At 40.3% G+C, this 14,248-nt stretch overlaps 1 protein-coding gene across 1 annotated transcript in view; it reads right to left on the bottom strand.

Annotated features, from left to right (window-relative positions):
• Window positions 1–14,248, bottom strand: part of RAB3GAP2 (RAB3 GTPase activating non-catalytic protein subunit 2) — a 97,435-nt gene that overhangs the window by 71,065 nt on the left and 12,122 nt on the right. The window contains exon 2 of the mRNA XM_044266809.1: window positions 6,199–6,260. Coding sequence (XP_044122744.1) covers window positions 6,199–6,260 — 62 coding nt within the window. The remainder of the gene's footprint in view (window positions 1–6,198; window positions 6,261–14,248) is intronic.

The raw sequence follows: 14,248 nt of genomic DNA, 5'->3' as shown, positions 1-14,248 counted from the left end.
TCTTTTCCAAAGCAAACTAATGATAATCCAAACTAAAAGCCCTTAAACACTATAAAAAACAAACAACAAACAAAAAAACAAAAAACACACACACAACAAAGCTATTTACTATTATAGGATCATTAATTGGTAGATGATCTAGTACAACCATCTTCTTTTTCCAATTTCTCCAAGGAAGACACTGTATCTCATCATGTTCACTTACAATTAAGTTAGTACAGAAATAGATCTTCTGGCTTTTTTTCCTGCATCTTGAAAGTCTGATTGCCTTTCTATTTCTTTAGTGTATTTACTTATGGGCAAGTAGGAATTTCCTAACCTTATTCTTTGCACTTGCACACATAAGAGTTCTCTGCCTGACATGGGTCCATTATTTGGGGCATTTTTACAGAGTCAACTGTATCCTCTCAAAATTAATGTGCTGAAGCCCTTATCCCCAATGTGACTGTTATCTGGAGGTAAAAAGGTAACTTGGGTTTAACGAGGTCATAAGGGCGGAGACTTAATCTGACAGACCGGCTATTCCTGTAAGGGGAAGAAACACCAGGACTCATGGCACTCTCTCTTTGCACACAGAGGACAGGCCATATGAGGACACAGTGAGATGTCTGTCTGACAGCCAGGAAGAGGGATCTCACCAAAAACCAACTCTGACAACACCTTGATCTTGAACATCTAGCCTTCAGAACGGTGAGAAGATAAATTTCCATTAAGTCACCCAATCTGTGATATTCTGTTATGGTGGCCAAGCGGACTCACAGGGACATGAAATATCTATAGAAGAAAGACGTCTGTCCTCTTCTCAAATTGAAGCCATCCTTAAAGTTCCTAAGCCTACCGGCGTCACGGATGCGTACTGTCTTCGACTTGGCGGGTTCTGCTGATAAAGGATATTAGAACATGCGGTCTTCTCTGAGCACTGACTACAGCAGACATTTCAGAATCACAAAAAGCTAAAGAGGCTTCTTCTTTCTTTAAAAAAAAAAAAAAAGCCTTGTCTGTACTGGTACTAAATCTTTCTGATTATAAAAGCCCTTCACACTCTCTCCTGCCATAAAAATAAGAAACTACTCTCAAAGAGCTATAGACTTGTGGAGATAAAAAGCACCCTGAAGTTTTTAGAGTTTTCTGCTGGATGCAACAGCAGCCACATGGCCTCCAGGTCAGCATCCAGGGGCAGGCGCTGCTGCTTTGCTTTACTCTGAACTACCCTGCCTGCGGTTCATCCACACACCACCCCAGCCCCCCACAAAGACCAAGACACAGCACCTCTCTAATGTCAGACTCCTCTCCTCTGTTGGTCACGAGAACCACAGCCCAGTGCAGGCAGAACCCTCACTCTTTCCACAGTCACAGCACCCTGACACAGCCATAAACTGATTTCAAGACCTTTCTCTTGTTCCAATATTGGCCTTGTCTTTGATGTGGACAAGACCTACCAGTAAGACTCTCAGGGCAGGCAGGTGTTGAGTTTGCTGTCTGTCCCTACCAACGGACAGTGGAAAGTTCCCTCTCCATTCTGATGAGGTAGCTCCCTCTCTTACCTTGACTAGAGCATGCACCTTATACATCTCCCAAAATTTACTCTGACTGTTGTTATGTCTCTAGAGCTGGCTATGCCTTTGGAGTTGTTCATAATACTAGACAGCAGTAGAAGTAATGGAAGTCTCTTACCACAGCTGTGTTGACATTTCCAATAGCCCTGGGAGAACAAATTTTACTCTGCAAAACATCATACGGATGTTATGTATGGATAAGTCTAGATGACGATGCAGCGTAAGGCAAAAGTCGTCTCCTTTTCATTTTATCCACCACCATTTTATCCTCATTCACCAAACAGTCTCCCTAACAAAGATACTGTCTTATTTTGACGACAGGATCCAAATTCAAAGAAGCATTGTTAAATACAGCAGGATCATGTTAACACCCAGATAACGTCTCAGTGCCACTGTCCTGGCCCACTTTTGTCGTCATTCAAGTATCTTCTCCTTCACCATGTACATAAGGTCATGACAAGGTACAAGGGGTTACAGGAGGGTAATAAGAGTAGTTAGGAATGACTGGGACACCCAGAATTGTTGCCAACTCTTTGACTTGCCACACTTGTCAAATCCGCTGTGTGGGCAAATCAATTAAGACAAAGAGAACCACAAGGTACCCTCGTCCACGAGGGCCATTTGTAAACATTCAAATCGTATCCAAATGAATGAATGTGCTACATGTAAGTTAACGTGTTTTGGAATGAACAGACGCATATTTCAGCTTTTCAATGAAACAGTTAAAAGATGTCATTCTTGGATTTAGGATATTCTTGCCAATAAAGAGAAGATGGCACCCTTGCACAGATTTAAAGGAAGTCTGTTAAAACATACACACTCTAAAAGAAAGAAAGAAAGAAAGAAAACCACCACCAACAACAAAAAAACCAAAACATACACACTTTAATTAGGAATCATTATTCACAGCACCCGGAATCAGCTGGAACAGTGGCACATCAAAACAAAATACTAGAAAATAAACTGGCCCATGACCTTAATGAGTATGAGAGACACGATAAAAAGACCCACTACAACCTATTCCACGGAGCAGTGAAGATGAGCTTTCCAAAACAGAAATAGTGTGGTTTCTAATCACATTTAGAATAAATTCCGAATTCATAAAGCCTTACCTCAGGCCTACTGCTTCTCTGACCTCAAATTGTAGTCGCAATAATTTCCTACTGTATTAGGTTAAAACGCCATAACAAAGTGTACGCTTAAGGCAGGCACACTGCTGGGTGAGCCAAAAAGCAGGTCTATGACACCCGACAGTCAACCACTCCCTTAAAGTTACAGAGAAAATGCAGACGTTCGTGAGGAAAACGCCTCACATACAACTCCTCAACTATGTCACTCACTAGTAAAAATCCGTTCCAGAAAGAAGCGACCGTGCACAGCAGACACTTTCAGAAGTGGGCCCGTGGGTGCGTAAGGAAGTACCGTAACTGAGCATCAGTACCATCTTACGTATTTAACAACCTCCTCTGAGATTACAAATGGTTGTGTCCACTTTATCACGCGATGTCTATGAGGTTCACTCCAGAAAACCTTCAACTTGCTTGGGAGCTTGTCGAAATACTCACGACAGTCACTAGCTATAGGATTCTAGAACAAATACTAAAAGTAAATGCACCCGACACAACAAGCAAAGGAGCTGCTAGCTACACTACCTCTTTTTTTTTTTTTCCAATTTATTTATTTTCAGGAAAACAGTATTCATTATTTTTTCACCACACCCAGTGCTCCATGCAAGCCGTGCCCTCCATAATACCCACCACCTGGTACCCCAACCTCCCACCCCCCCCCGCCACTTCAAACCCCTCAGACTGTTTTTCAGAGTCCATAGTCTCTCATGGTTCACCTCCCCTTCCAATTTACCCAAATTCCCTACTCCTCTCTAACGCCCCTTGTCCTCCATGCTATTTGTTATGCTCCACAAATAAGTGAAACCATATGATAATTGACTCTCTCTGCTTGACTTATTTCACTCAGCATAATCTCCACACTACCTCTTTCTGAGAAATTCGCAAAGCGCAGCCACATCCCCCGAGAGGTTGGCTCGCATCGAGCCACGCAGAGCCTCCGACCTGCTTTACACACACCTCTCCTCTCCCTTCCTTCCACTCCCCAGTTTCGCCACAGCGACCTGGGCTGCTGGTGGTGTGCGGCCAGAAGGCAGCACCGACAGGTAGGCTGACATCCCACACAGTGGCCTGGCAGGAACACTCTGCCCTCCAGAAATATCCTACATTGATGGTGATGAACGGACCCCATCAAATCCTCCTATGAGCTCCGGGTGTGAAACAAAAAGAATCCAAGATAAATGAAAGATTCCAATACGAGCCATGAAACAGTCTAAATCGCGAGAAAGCAGAAGCCGGGAGTTGTAGTCCATACAGAGTACCGCTGCGTCTCCACGTCGACAAAGCACTAGAGGGGCAAGGAACAAGGTGTTTGTTTGCTAAAGGGATGCCGTAACCACGTTCCTTGAGCTACATTACATCCTATTCAACACATCCCAATTCTCTGCCTTCTGAAATGGTTTCCTGTTCTTCATCTTTCCTTGGAGCTTTTCTGTAAATCTGCATGAACACCAGCATGCTCTGCTTCCTACAACACGATCCTCCTTCACATCCCCCCCAGACCTATGCTGTCTTCCCCAACTCAATAAACCACACACCATCCATCCAGCTGCTCAAGCCAAATACCTGGGCAGGTTAAAAAAAAGAAAAATCTTGGGGGGCCTGGGTGGCTCAGTCGTTAAGTGTCTGCCTTTGGCTTGGGTCATGATCCCAGCATCCTGGGATAAAGTCCCTCATCAGGTTCCCTGCTCTGCGGGAAGCCTGCTTCTCTCTCTCCCCCTTCCCCTGCTTGTGTTCCCTCTCTCACTGTCTCTCTCTCTCTCTCTGTCAAATAAATAAATAAAATCTTAAAAAAAAAAAAACTTATTATGGATATTTTCAAACATTGACAAAATGAAGAGAACAGTACCTATTACCCAGCCCTGAGCAGTTTCAACAACTTATCAAGTATGCTTTACCTACTCCCCACCATATCCCAGATCAAAGAAGTTAATCCCTGATTTTTTTTCTTTTTCCCTTCAGCCCTTACAACCAACTTACAGGAAAGTCTTACTGTTATTTCTAAAACTAATCCCAAACCCATCACTTTCTCATTTTCACTGATATCGCCTTAATGTAAGTCACCATCATTTCTCAACTACACTATCAAAACAGCCTCCTTACTGGTCTCCCTGCTTCCGCTTTTGCCCCCGAGTTCAATTCCAAAAAGCAGCCAAGATGAACTTTAAAAATGAGAAACCAGCTATGTGTGGTGTGTGGTTTCCTATTGCATTCAGAATAAACTCCAAATTCACAAAACCTTCCATCAGGCCTGCCTCCTTCTCTGACCCCATCTTGTAACCTCACAGTCCTGCCAAGCCACATGGGCCTTCTTTATGTCCTATGAACTCCAAGCTCGGTCCTGCCATAGGGCCTCTGCATGAGTTGTTGTCCTGGCCTGCAACGCCCTTTGCCAGACTGCCACCTCGCTGGCTTCCTGCTGTCTTTCGGGCCTCAGCTCCAATGTCGCATCCTCTGAAAGGCCTTCCGCCCAAGCTACGGTGGTCACTTGATCACTTGCTACCACATCACCATTTGAATTCTCCATGTAACTTTGATTACCACCATTTGCTACTTTTATCTCTCTTTTTGAAAAAACTTCTCTCTCCTAAGTATAAGCTGCAGGGAACAGGGATGATAGGACCTTTCCAATACATACATCCATTCTTCTTTTTTTGTAAGAAATCCTAATTTCATTCAGTTATCAACTCCTCTCCTGTGCAGTCATGGGCCTCAGGAGAAACGGACCCTTTAATGCTCCAGGCCCAGGGAATGGCAAGAGAGACAGATGAAAAGTCAGATATCCCTTGCCAGTGACTACTTCAGAAATGAGTGTCTGGCCTTATTCCGGCCAAGAGTTATAGGTAAGGTTCATGAGAGGCTTCTGAAAAAGTTGTTCCCTGCTCCTATAAGAATCACGGAAGTCCTAGTCTTTTTCTCCCTCTGGTCATGAATGAAGAAACATGGTGGCATACCCCAACTATTGAAGAACAGTCTTTGGGATGAAGTCTACACTGCTGTTTATACAGAGGAGACAGAAGGAAAGAACTTATGCCCTTGATGACACAGTTGAATCTTCTAATCAACCAACCTAAGAGTCCATACTACCCTGCCTTCCTTCTGTATAAGCTAATGAATGTCCCTGTGATTTAAGTCAGTTTAGGCTAGATTTTCTATTACCCGGAGGTGAAAATACATATGCGGGATTCATGCACCTTCTCATGGCTATACGTGCAGTACCTAGAAAAATGCCTAGAATAGGGTGGACACTTACCAAAGACATGTTGAATGAGCAAATGGAGAAGTCTAAAATAATAACTACTAAAGGAGAAAGAATCCTAAAGCAGTTATTCCCCATTTAGCCTCCTTAACTATAAAGACAATAAATCCTTAAGAAAGGGATCTATGTCAGTACTAGTAAGTAAACACAAAGATGTCCTTGATGAAGGTTTTAAAGTGTCAACACTGGAATAGGTCACCATCATTACAAACGGAAAATGCCACTTTCAACAAGCACGCATACATTTATGAAGACTTACAGGTTCTTGGGGTTCCGTCTCTTCCCATGCTCCCCAACCATCATCTTCCCAGTTTGATTTACCTATTATTAAAAAAGATGAAAAGTGCTTACATGAAGTACAAGCTTGAAATACTTCACTGAACATTTCCTCTAAACATAACAGAACCAACACCGATAAATAAATACTATGTAAATATGTATGTCCTTAAAGATTTGGGGATCTAATGTAGCAAACACATTAACTGTAGTACCGAGGGAGTACTGTAACAACTGCCATAAAAGGGAGTGAGAGACATGACAAAATACAGGGAGGAGTCACCTTAAACTAAGTCTTTAAAAAGCACCAAGGCACTTTACAAATATACTTGAAAAAAAGGTCAACATGAACAAAGGCAGAAAGCGGTAACTCACACAGAGGAGTCATCAAGCAACAACTAACACGTACTCGGCATTTCTATGTGTCTAACTGCTTTATAGACATTAATTCACTTAAGCATGACAAGGATTCTCTATCGTCCCCTTACTACAATGAGAAAACCAGATTATTTAATTTATAAAGCCTGACCAAGATCACAGAGGACTAAGTGGCAGAGTGGGGTTGGAATCAGCGCTTCCAAGTTCTAAAGCCCACACAAGTGTTCTGCTGTACTTTCTCCGCCTATGGTTTATGAAGAGGCATAGACATTTGGAAACATGGAGCGTACAGTTAAGGCCAAAACAAGTTTATTATATATTATTTTAAAATAGAAGCATTCCCTTGATATCAAAATTTAGAAGTTTTTTTCATAACTTGGAAAATTACAGCTTGTTCTTTGGCAATCTTATTCACTTAGGCAATTTCTTTATTCTGCTAATTTCTCCAATATACCAGAAACAACTGCCTTATTGTGGGCTGATGGCAACTAAGCCATCCCATCTAGAGAGTTTTAAAAAATGCTGTTTTTCTTTTTTTGTTGTTGTTTGTTTTTTATTGTATTATGTTAATCACCATATAATACATTTTTGGTTTTTGATGTAGTGTTCCAAGATTCATTGTTTATGCACCACACCCAGTGCTCCATGCAATCCCTGCCCTCCTTAATACCCACCACCAGGCTCACCCAACCCTCCCACCCCCCGCCCCTTCAAAACCCTCAGTTTGCTTCTCAGAGTCCACAGTCTCTCACGGTTTGTCTCCCCCCATCATTCCTGTTCGAGAAAGCAAAGTACCTCAAAAAGCTTATCACTCTAAAATCCGTGATTCAATTTTAATATTGCTATAAAAAGAATGTATGAAATACCACCACCTCGGAAAGACCACACAGAATTGCAAACCCTTCATGGGGCCAGCGAATGATTCACTCATTCATTCATTCACTCAACAAACACAGTATCTTTAGTGTGTTGGCCACTGTGCTAAGTGCTGGAGAGACAAAAAAAAAAATAAGCCTTCAAAAAGCTTAGTTGGCACACATAACCTTCACTGAATGCTGTACAATACTATAAAAAATGTATTATTTCTCTTCTATATTGGAATAAAAAGTACCTGACTCAATTCACAAATGACTCATACAATCAAACACAAGACAGTAGCAATTTGGATTTCCTGCCCCTGCAGAGACCCAGGATCTCTAAATGCCGTAATTCAAAACATCCAGGAAGAAAAGTCCTTGAAAAATACTTTCTTTATATAAGAAATTTGTGTTCATGAAGGTTTTTTTTCCATTTCTCAAGGCCCCTGACTGAGAAATTTCTATTAACAAGAGAGAAAAGGGGACTCAATCACACATCTCCTTTCACGGGAATACATTTTCTAAAGAAGTTCATGGTACAGAGTTGAAAGGAAGGTGAAACAGAACTATTACTCAGGAATGTTAAAGATGTGTTTGAAGGTTGGCCTGGAATCCTAAGTCTATTTATAATACTATAGGAAAATGCATTCTAGATTCTATTCAACTTAAAAATAGAAAACACTAATTCTATTTCATGGATTTTATTTGAGAGAGAAAGCAAGAGAGCACAGGAGGAGAGGAAAAGGGAGAAGCAGACTTGCCGTTGAGCAGAGAGCCCAATGCAGGGCTTGATCCCAGGATCCTGGGACCATGATCTGAACCAAAGGCAGACACTTAACCAAGTGAGCCACCCAGGCATCCCAACATTTTTTTTTAAAGGAAACATCTGCAAACTGGACACTACCCTTATATCTATTTCTACTCTGTGCTGGTAATATAAATTTTGCAGCCTCCCAAGTTCTGTTGAAAATCTTCTGATACTATTTTGCAGATTGCTATTTGACAGTTACTGTCTGCAGTTAAAAAACGTTGGAATCTTAGCACTAGACCAAGGTTATTTCTTATGCTTTCAAACTATGCAGCAGGCCAAGCACATTATTGGGGGAAAAAAAAGAAAAAAAAAAAGGATGGTGTATATAAAAAAATAGATGATGAATGTCTAATCAAGCTGCCATTCAAGTAAACGATTTTATTCAGGCAGACGTTCCCTCTGGTAACTTTTCTATAAAGGGTGGTTTCTTCAGTTGATTCCATTATCAGTGTAATTTTTAAATTGATCCTTAATCAGGGTTGTGGATAACAAAAGCAATGTATTTAATATATATTTAAAAACTGTCCCTATTTAACATCAATATGAACTGTTACTTTAAGACCTTAAGATTTATAAATTCTACATACTCATGACAAAATAACACTTTTATTATTACTTACTATAAAGAAAAGCTGAAAATAGTTCACCATGATTGTCTTAGAATAAATAGATTAAAATTACCCTGGCCCATTAGAATTTTCTTTTTTAACTCTTTTTGTAATTTATAACAAAATCACCCATAGGAGATTTTGAATTTTAATACCAAGCTGTGGTATAAGTCAGTTTAACAAAGTGTATTATAGAATAAGTGCACCAGAATACACAAATACACTGTTTGGGGTGGCTAGGGTCCAGTGTGAAAATTTCAAGCACTCCACAAAGCACTAAATCATAAAGCCAATGGCACTTACCCAGTTTGCTTACTGAGCTAAGCAGCACTCATCTCAAAGGCCAGACTAAATGATAAGGTAATTTTAAGTCTTTTCCCCCACTTATTAAATAAGTAAGTCCCAAGCACCTAAACTGAAAAGCAAATCTTTTAACTGTCATCAGCTTCCTATGTCTTTCATTTTGCTTAAGTCCAGTTCAACAAAATTGATCAGAAAATTAAAAGAATGGGATTCACACTCACTGCTTTAATAAAACCAGTTATGGTCTCTTCTGCAGCTTCCTCTCTAGGTAGCCTTAAAAACTCTGCAAGAAGTGCAAATAATGAATTAGGGGTGACTGACGTTTCAGGGTGGGCTTCGATCTGCACATCTGAAGCAGCCTGTCCACGGATCGCTCTAAGCACACTAACTTCAAAGATAAACTTTAATGCCAATCTAATCCGATCCTAAATATCCTTTTTTTCCCTTTGCCTGCCACCACCGTTCTATTCTTTCTCTCCAGTCAGACTGTTCACTCGCTGTAGGCAATTAGCAGCACTGTCCAATAAAAATATAATGCAAGCCACATGTTCAATTTTTTTTAAAAGATTTTATTTATATGACAGAGAAAGACACAGGGAGAGAGGGAACACAAGCAGGGGGAGTGGAAGAGGCAGAAACAAGCCTCCCGGCAAGCAGGGAGCCCAACACAGGGCTCGATCCCAGGACCCTGGGACCCTGACCTGGGCCAAAGACAGATGTTTAATGACTGAACCACCCAGGCGCCCTCACACATTCAATTTTAAAAGTATTTGTAGCCACATTTTTGTTTGTTTGTTTGTTTGGTGGGCAGCAAAGCAAAATTTATTGAGCAATGGTACAAAGCTCCCCAAAGGGGGAAGGGACCCAAGAGGGCTTCCCCAGTAGCCACATTTTTTTCAAGATTTTACTTATTTATTTGACAAAGAGAGAGATCACAAGTAGGCAGAGAGGCAGGCAGAGAGAGAGGGAGAAACAGGTTCCCCGCTGAGCAGAGAACCCGGTGTGGGGCCTCCATTCCAGGACCCCGAGATCATGACCTAAGCCAAAGACAGAGGCATAACCCATTGAGTCACCTAGGTGCCCCCTCGTAGCCACATTTTTTTTTTTAAAGATTTTATTTATTTATTTGAGAGAGAGCATGAGAGGCGAGAAGGTCAGAGGGAGAAGCTGACTCCCCATGGAGCTGGGAGCCTCATGTGGGACTTGATCCCGGGACTCCGGGACCGTGACCTGAGCCGAAGGCAGTTGCTTAACCAACTGAGCCACCCAGGTGCCCCTCGTAGCCACATTTTAAAAGAAGGGGAAAAAAGGCAAAACTTTAATAATAGATGTTACTTAATATAATACAGCCAAGATATCATCTCAATATGCAGTCAATGTTAAATTATTCATGAATATTTCACTTTTTACCGCATACTAAGTCTTCAAAATCTGATGTATATTTTACACTTAAAGCACATCTGTTTGGTCCAGCCATATTTCAAGTGGTCAAAAGTCTATGTGGCTAGTGGTTACAGTATGAGACAACACAGGTTTAAAATAACTCTTAGGTCTCTGGTGTCAGGCTGTTGGGGTTGGATACCCAGTTTTACCCCTAAAAAGGTTATATGACCTCAGGCAATTTATTTAATCTCTCACTGTATCAGTTTACTCTTTAGCAAAATGGAGTTAATAACTGTACTTCATACCATTGTTAGAGTTACTATATCCGAAGCACTAGGAACAGTGTTTAGCATATAGACACTCTTAACACTGTTAAAATTATCATTCTCCATCCTGTGGGATTTTTTTCCTGGGATGCAGGGGTGGCTCAATGTTCACAAATCAATTAACATGATTCACATCAATAAGAGAAAGGGTAAAAATCATAGGATCATTTCAATAGATGTAGGAAAAGCATTTAGCAAAGTACAACATCCATTCATGATAAAAACCCTTCACAAAGTAAGTTTAGAGGGAACATACCTCAACATAATAAATGCCATATATGGAAAACCCACCGTGAATAATGGGGGAAAACTGAGAGCTTTTCCCCTAAGAGCAGGAACAAGAAAAGGATGTCCATTCTCACCACCTCTATTCACTACAGTATCAGAAGTCCTAGCTACAGCAATTAGACAGAATAAAGAAATAAAAGGCATCTGAATTGGTAAGGAAGAAGTAAAACTCTATTTGCAATTGACATGGTACCAGTAATAGAAAACCTAAAGATTCCACTAAAAAACGACAACTGATAAATTCAATAAAGTCACAGGACACAAAAACAACATACAGAAACCTATGGCATCTCTATACACTAATAATGAAGCAGCCAAAACAACAATTAAGAAGACAATCCTATCCATAATTGCAACAAAATTAATATACCCAGGGATAAACTTAACCAAGGAGGTATAAGACATGTACTCTAAAAACTATAAAACACTGATGAAAGAAATTAAAGACAACACAAATGGAAAGAGATAATACGTTCTTGAATTAGAACAAATATTGTTAAAATGTCCATACTAGACACTGCGATGAACACACTCAATCCCTATCAAGATAGCAAGAGCACTTTTCACAGAACCAGAACAATCCTAACATTTGTATGGAACCACAAAAGACCCAGAATAGCTCCCCTCCTCTTGAGGGGAGGGAAAAAAAAAACAAAAAACAAAAACAAAAAAACCCCAATAACTTGAGGTACCACAATTCCAGATTTCAAGATATACCACAAAGCTGCAGTAATCAAAAGAGTATGATACTGGCACAAAAATATGTGCATAGATCAAGAGAACAGAATGGAGTACCCAGAAATAAATCCATGATTATATGGTCAATTAATCTTCAATAAAGGAGGAAGAATATGCAATGGGAGACCATGTCTTCAACAAATGGTGCTGGGAAAAGGGGACACCTACATGAAAAGGATGAAACTGGACCACCTTCTCCCACCACATGCAAAAATAAACTCAAAATGAGATAAAAGAGCTAAATGTAAGACCTGAAACCATAAAAACTGTACAAGAGAACACAGGCAATAATTTCTCTGACATCGGCCGAAGCAATATTTTTCTAGATTGTGTCTCCTGAGGCAAGGAAAACAAAAGCAAAAATAAACTGCTGGGACTACATCAAAGTAAAAAGCTTCTGCACAGCAAAGGAAACAGTCAACAAAACTAAAAGACAACCTATTGAAAAGGAGAGGATGTTTGCAAATAACATATCTAATAAAGGGTTAGTATCCAAAATATATAAAGAATTTATACAACTCAACAAAAAAAGAATCCAATTAAAAATGGACAGAAGACATGAACACACATTTCTCCAAAGAAGATATACAGATGGCCAACAGACACATAAAAAGATGCTCAACATCACTAATGAGGGAAATGCAAATCAAAACGCAATGAGATATCACCTCACACCTGTCCAAATAGCTAAAATCAAAAACACAACAAAAGGATTGGTGAGAATGTGGAGAAAAGGAACTCTTGGCGCACAACTGGTGGAAATACAGAAGGGTGCAGCCACTGTTTTATTGTTCCTCAATTTAAAAACATAATTACCATATGAATGGACATTCATGGATCCATGGATTACCAAGGATGAATGGATGAAGAACAGCTGGTGTACATAAAGAGTGGAAGATCAGCCATAAAAAAAAGAATGAAATCTTACCATTTACAACAACATGGATGAATCCAAAGGGTATAAGGTTAAAGGAAGTAAGTCAGGGAAAGACAAACACCAGGATTTCAGCTGTATGTGGAATTTAAGAAACAAAATAAGCAAAGGGGGGGAAAAAAAGAGACAAACTAAGAAACAGACTCTTAAGTATAGAGAACAAACTCATGATTACCAGCGGGGAGGTGGGTAGGGGGATGGGTAAAATAGGAGATGGGGATCAAGGAGCGTATTTGTGATCAGCACTGGGTGATGTAAGGAATGGCTGAATTAGTTGCTATATGGTACACCTGAAGCTAATATAATACCGTATGTTATTAATACTGGAATTAAAATTAAAAAAAAATAAAATAAACTTACCTATAAAGAAACTTCTAAAAAATGGGAAATATTGTCATTGGAGAAGTCTAAAAATAGATTCTGAGACTGCTTTCCTAGTCCGGCTACTTTCATGCTATGATTCATGCGCCGGATATGGTTCCTAAAGCAGTTACTTCACAACAATATTCCATCAGAACAGCATCCGGCTAGAAGCTAAGTATTTCAAAGCTCATTTAAAAAAAAAAAAAAGATTTTATTTATTTATTTGAGAGAGAGCAAGAGCGCATGCAGGAGTGAGGAGAAGAGCAGAGGAAAAGGGAGCAGCAGACCCCCTGCTCAAAGGGAGCCCAATGCAGGGCTCGATCCCAGGACTCTGAGATCATGACTTGAGCCAAAGTCGAAGACAGATGTTTAACCCACTGAGTCACCCAGGCATCCCTTAAAGGCTCATGTTTTAACTGGGGGTTCCCATCCCATTTCCTGTACAACCTAAACTAAAAAAATGGCACTTCCAAGTACATGAGACATTTCTGCTTAGTTTTGAATCTTTTACTTTGGCGGTGTGGGGGTGGGTGTGTGCGAACCTTTATTGAACGGTGAACTTCCTTTAAAATCAATTTTCATACCCTTAGCCAATTTCCTTTTATTTATTTATTTTTTTAAAGATTTTATTTATTTGATAGACAGAGATCATAAGCAGGCAGAGAGACAGGCAGAGAGAAGGGTGGGGGAAGCAGGCTCCCTGCTGAGTAGAGAGCCCAATGCGGGGCTTGATCCCAGGACCCTGAGATCACGACCTGAGCCAAAGGCAGAGGCTTTAACCCACTGAGCCACCCAGGTGCCCTGCCAATTTCCTTTTAAATTCACAGAAACTCAAGGACTACGTTGAAGATTTGAGTCTTTGCAGAAGTTTGCCAGCTTAAAATATTTCCTCAGTCCACCTCATTTGATGAGCGTTCATTCAAGTTTTTTACCACATCTTGAATTATACTTGTTCTTTACATTAAAAAAAATTCATAAGCTGATCTCTAACCAACGTATATGACTTGAAAAGAAATAAAAACAGGCAAGATGAATAAATAGTAA

The sequence above is a fragment of the Neovison vison genome, chromosome 10 (assembly GCF_020171115.1).
Source record: "Neovison vison isolate M4711 chromosome 10, ASM_NN_V1, whole genome shotgun sequence".
Taxonomy (NCBI): Eukaryota; Metazoa; Chordata; class Mammalia; order Carnivora; family Mustelidae; genus Neogale; species Neogale vison.
Note: the sequence above shows the minus strand (reverse complement) of the source record. Positions and strands in the feature narration are given on the sequence as shown.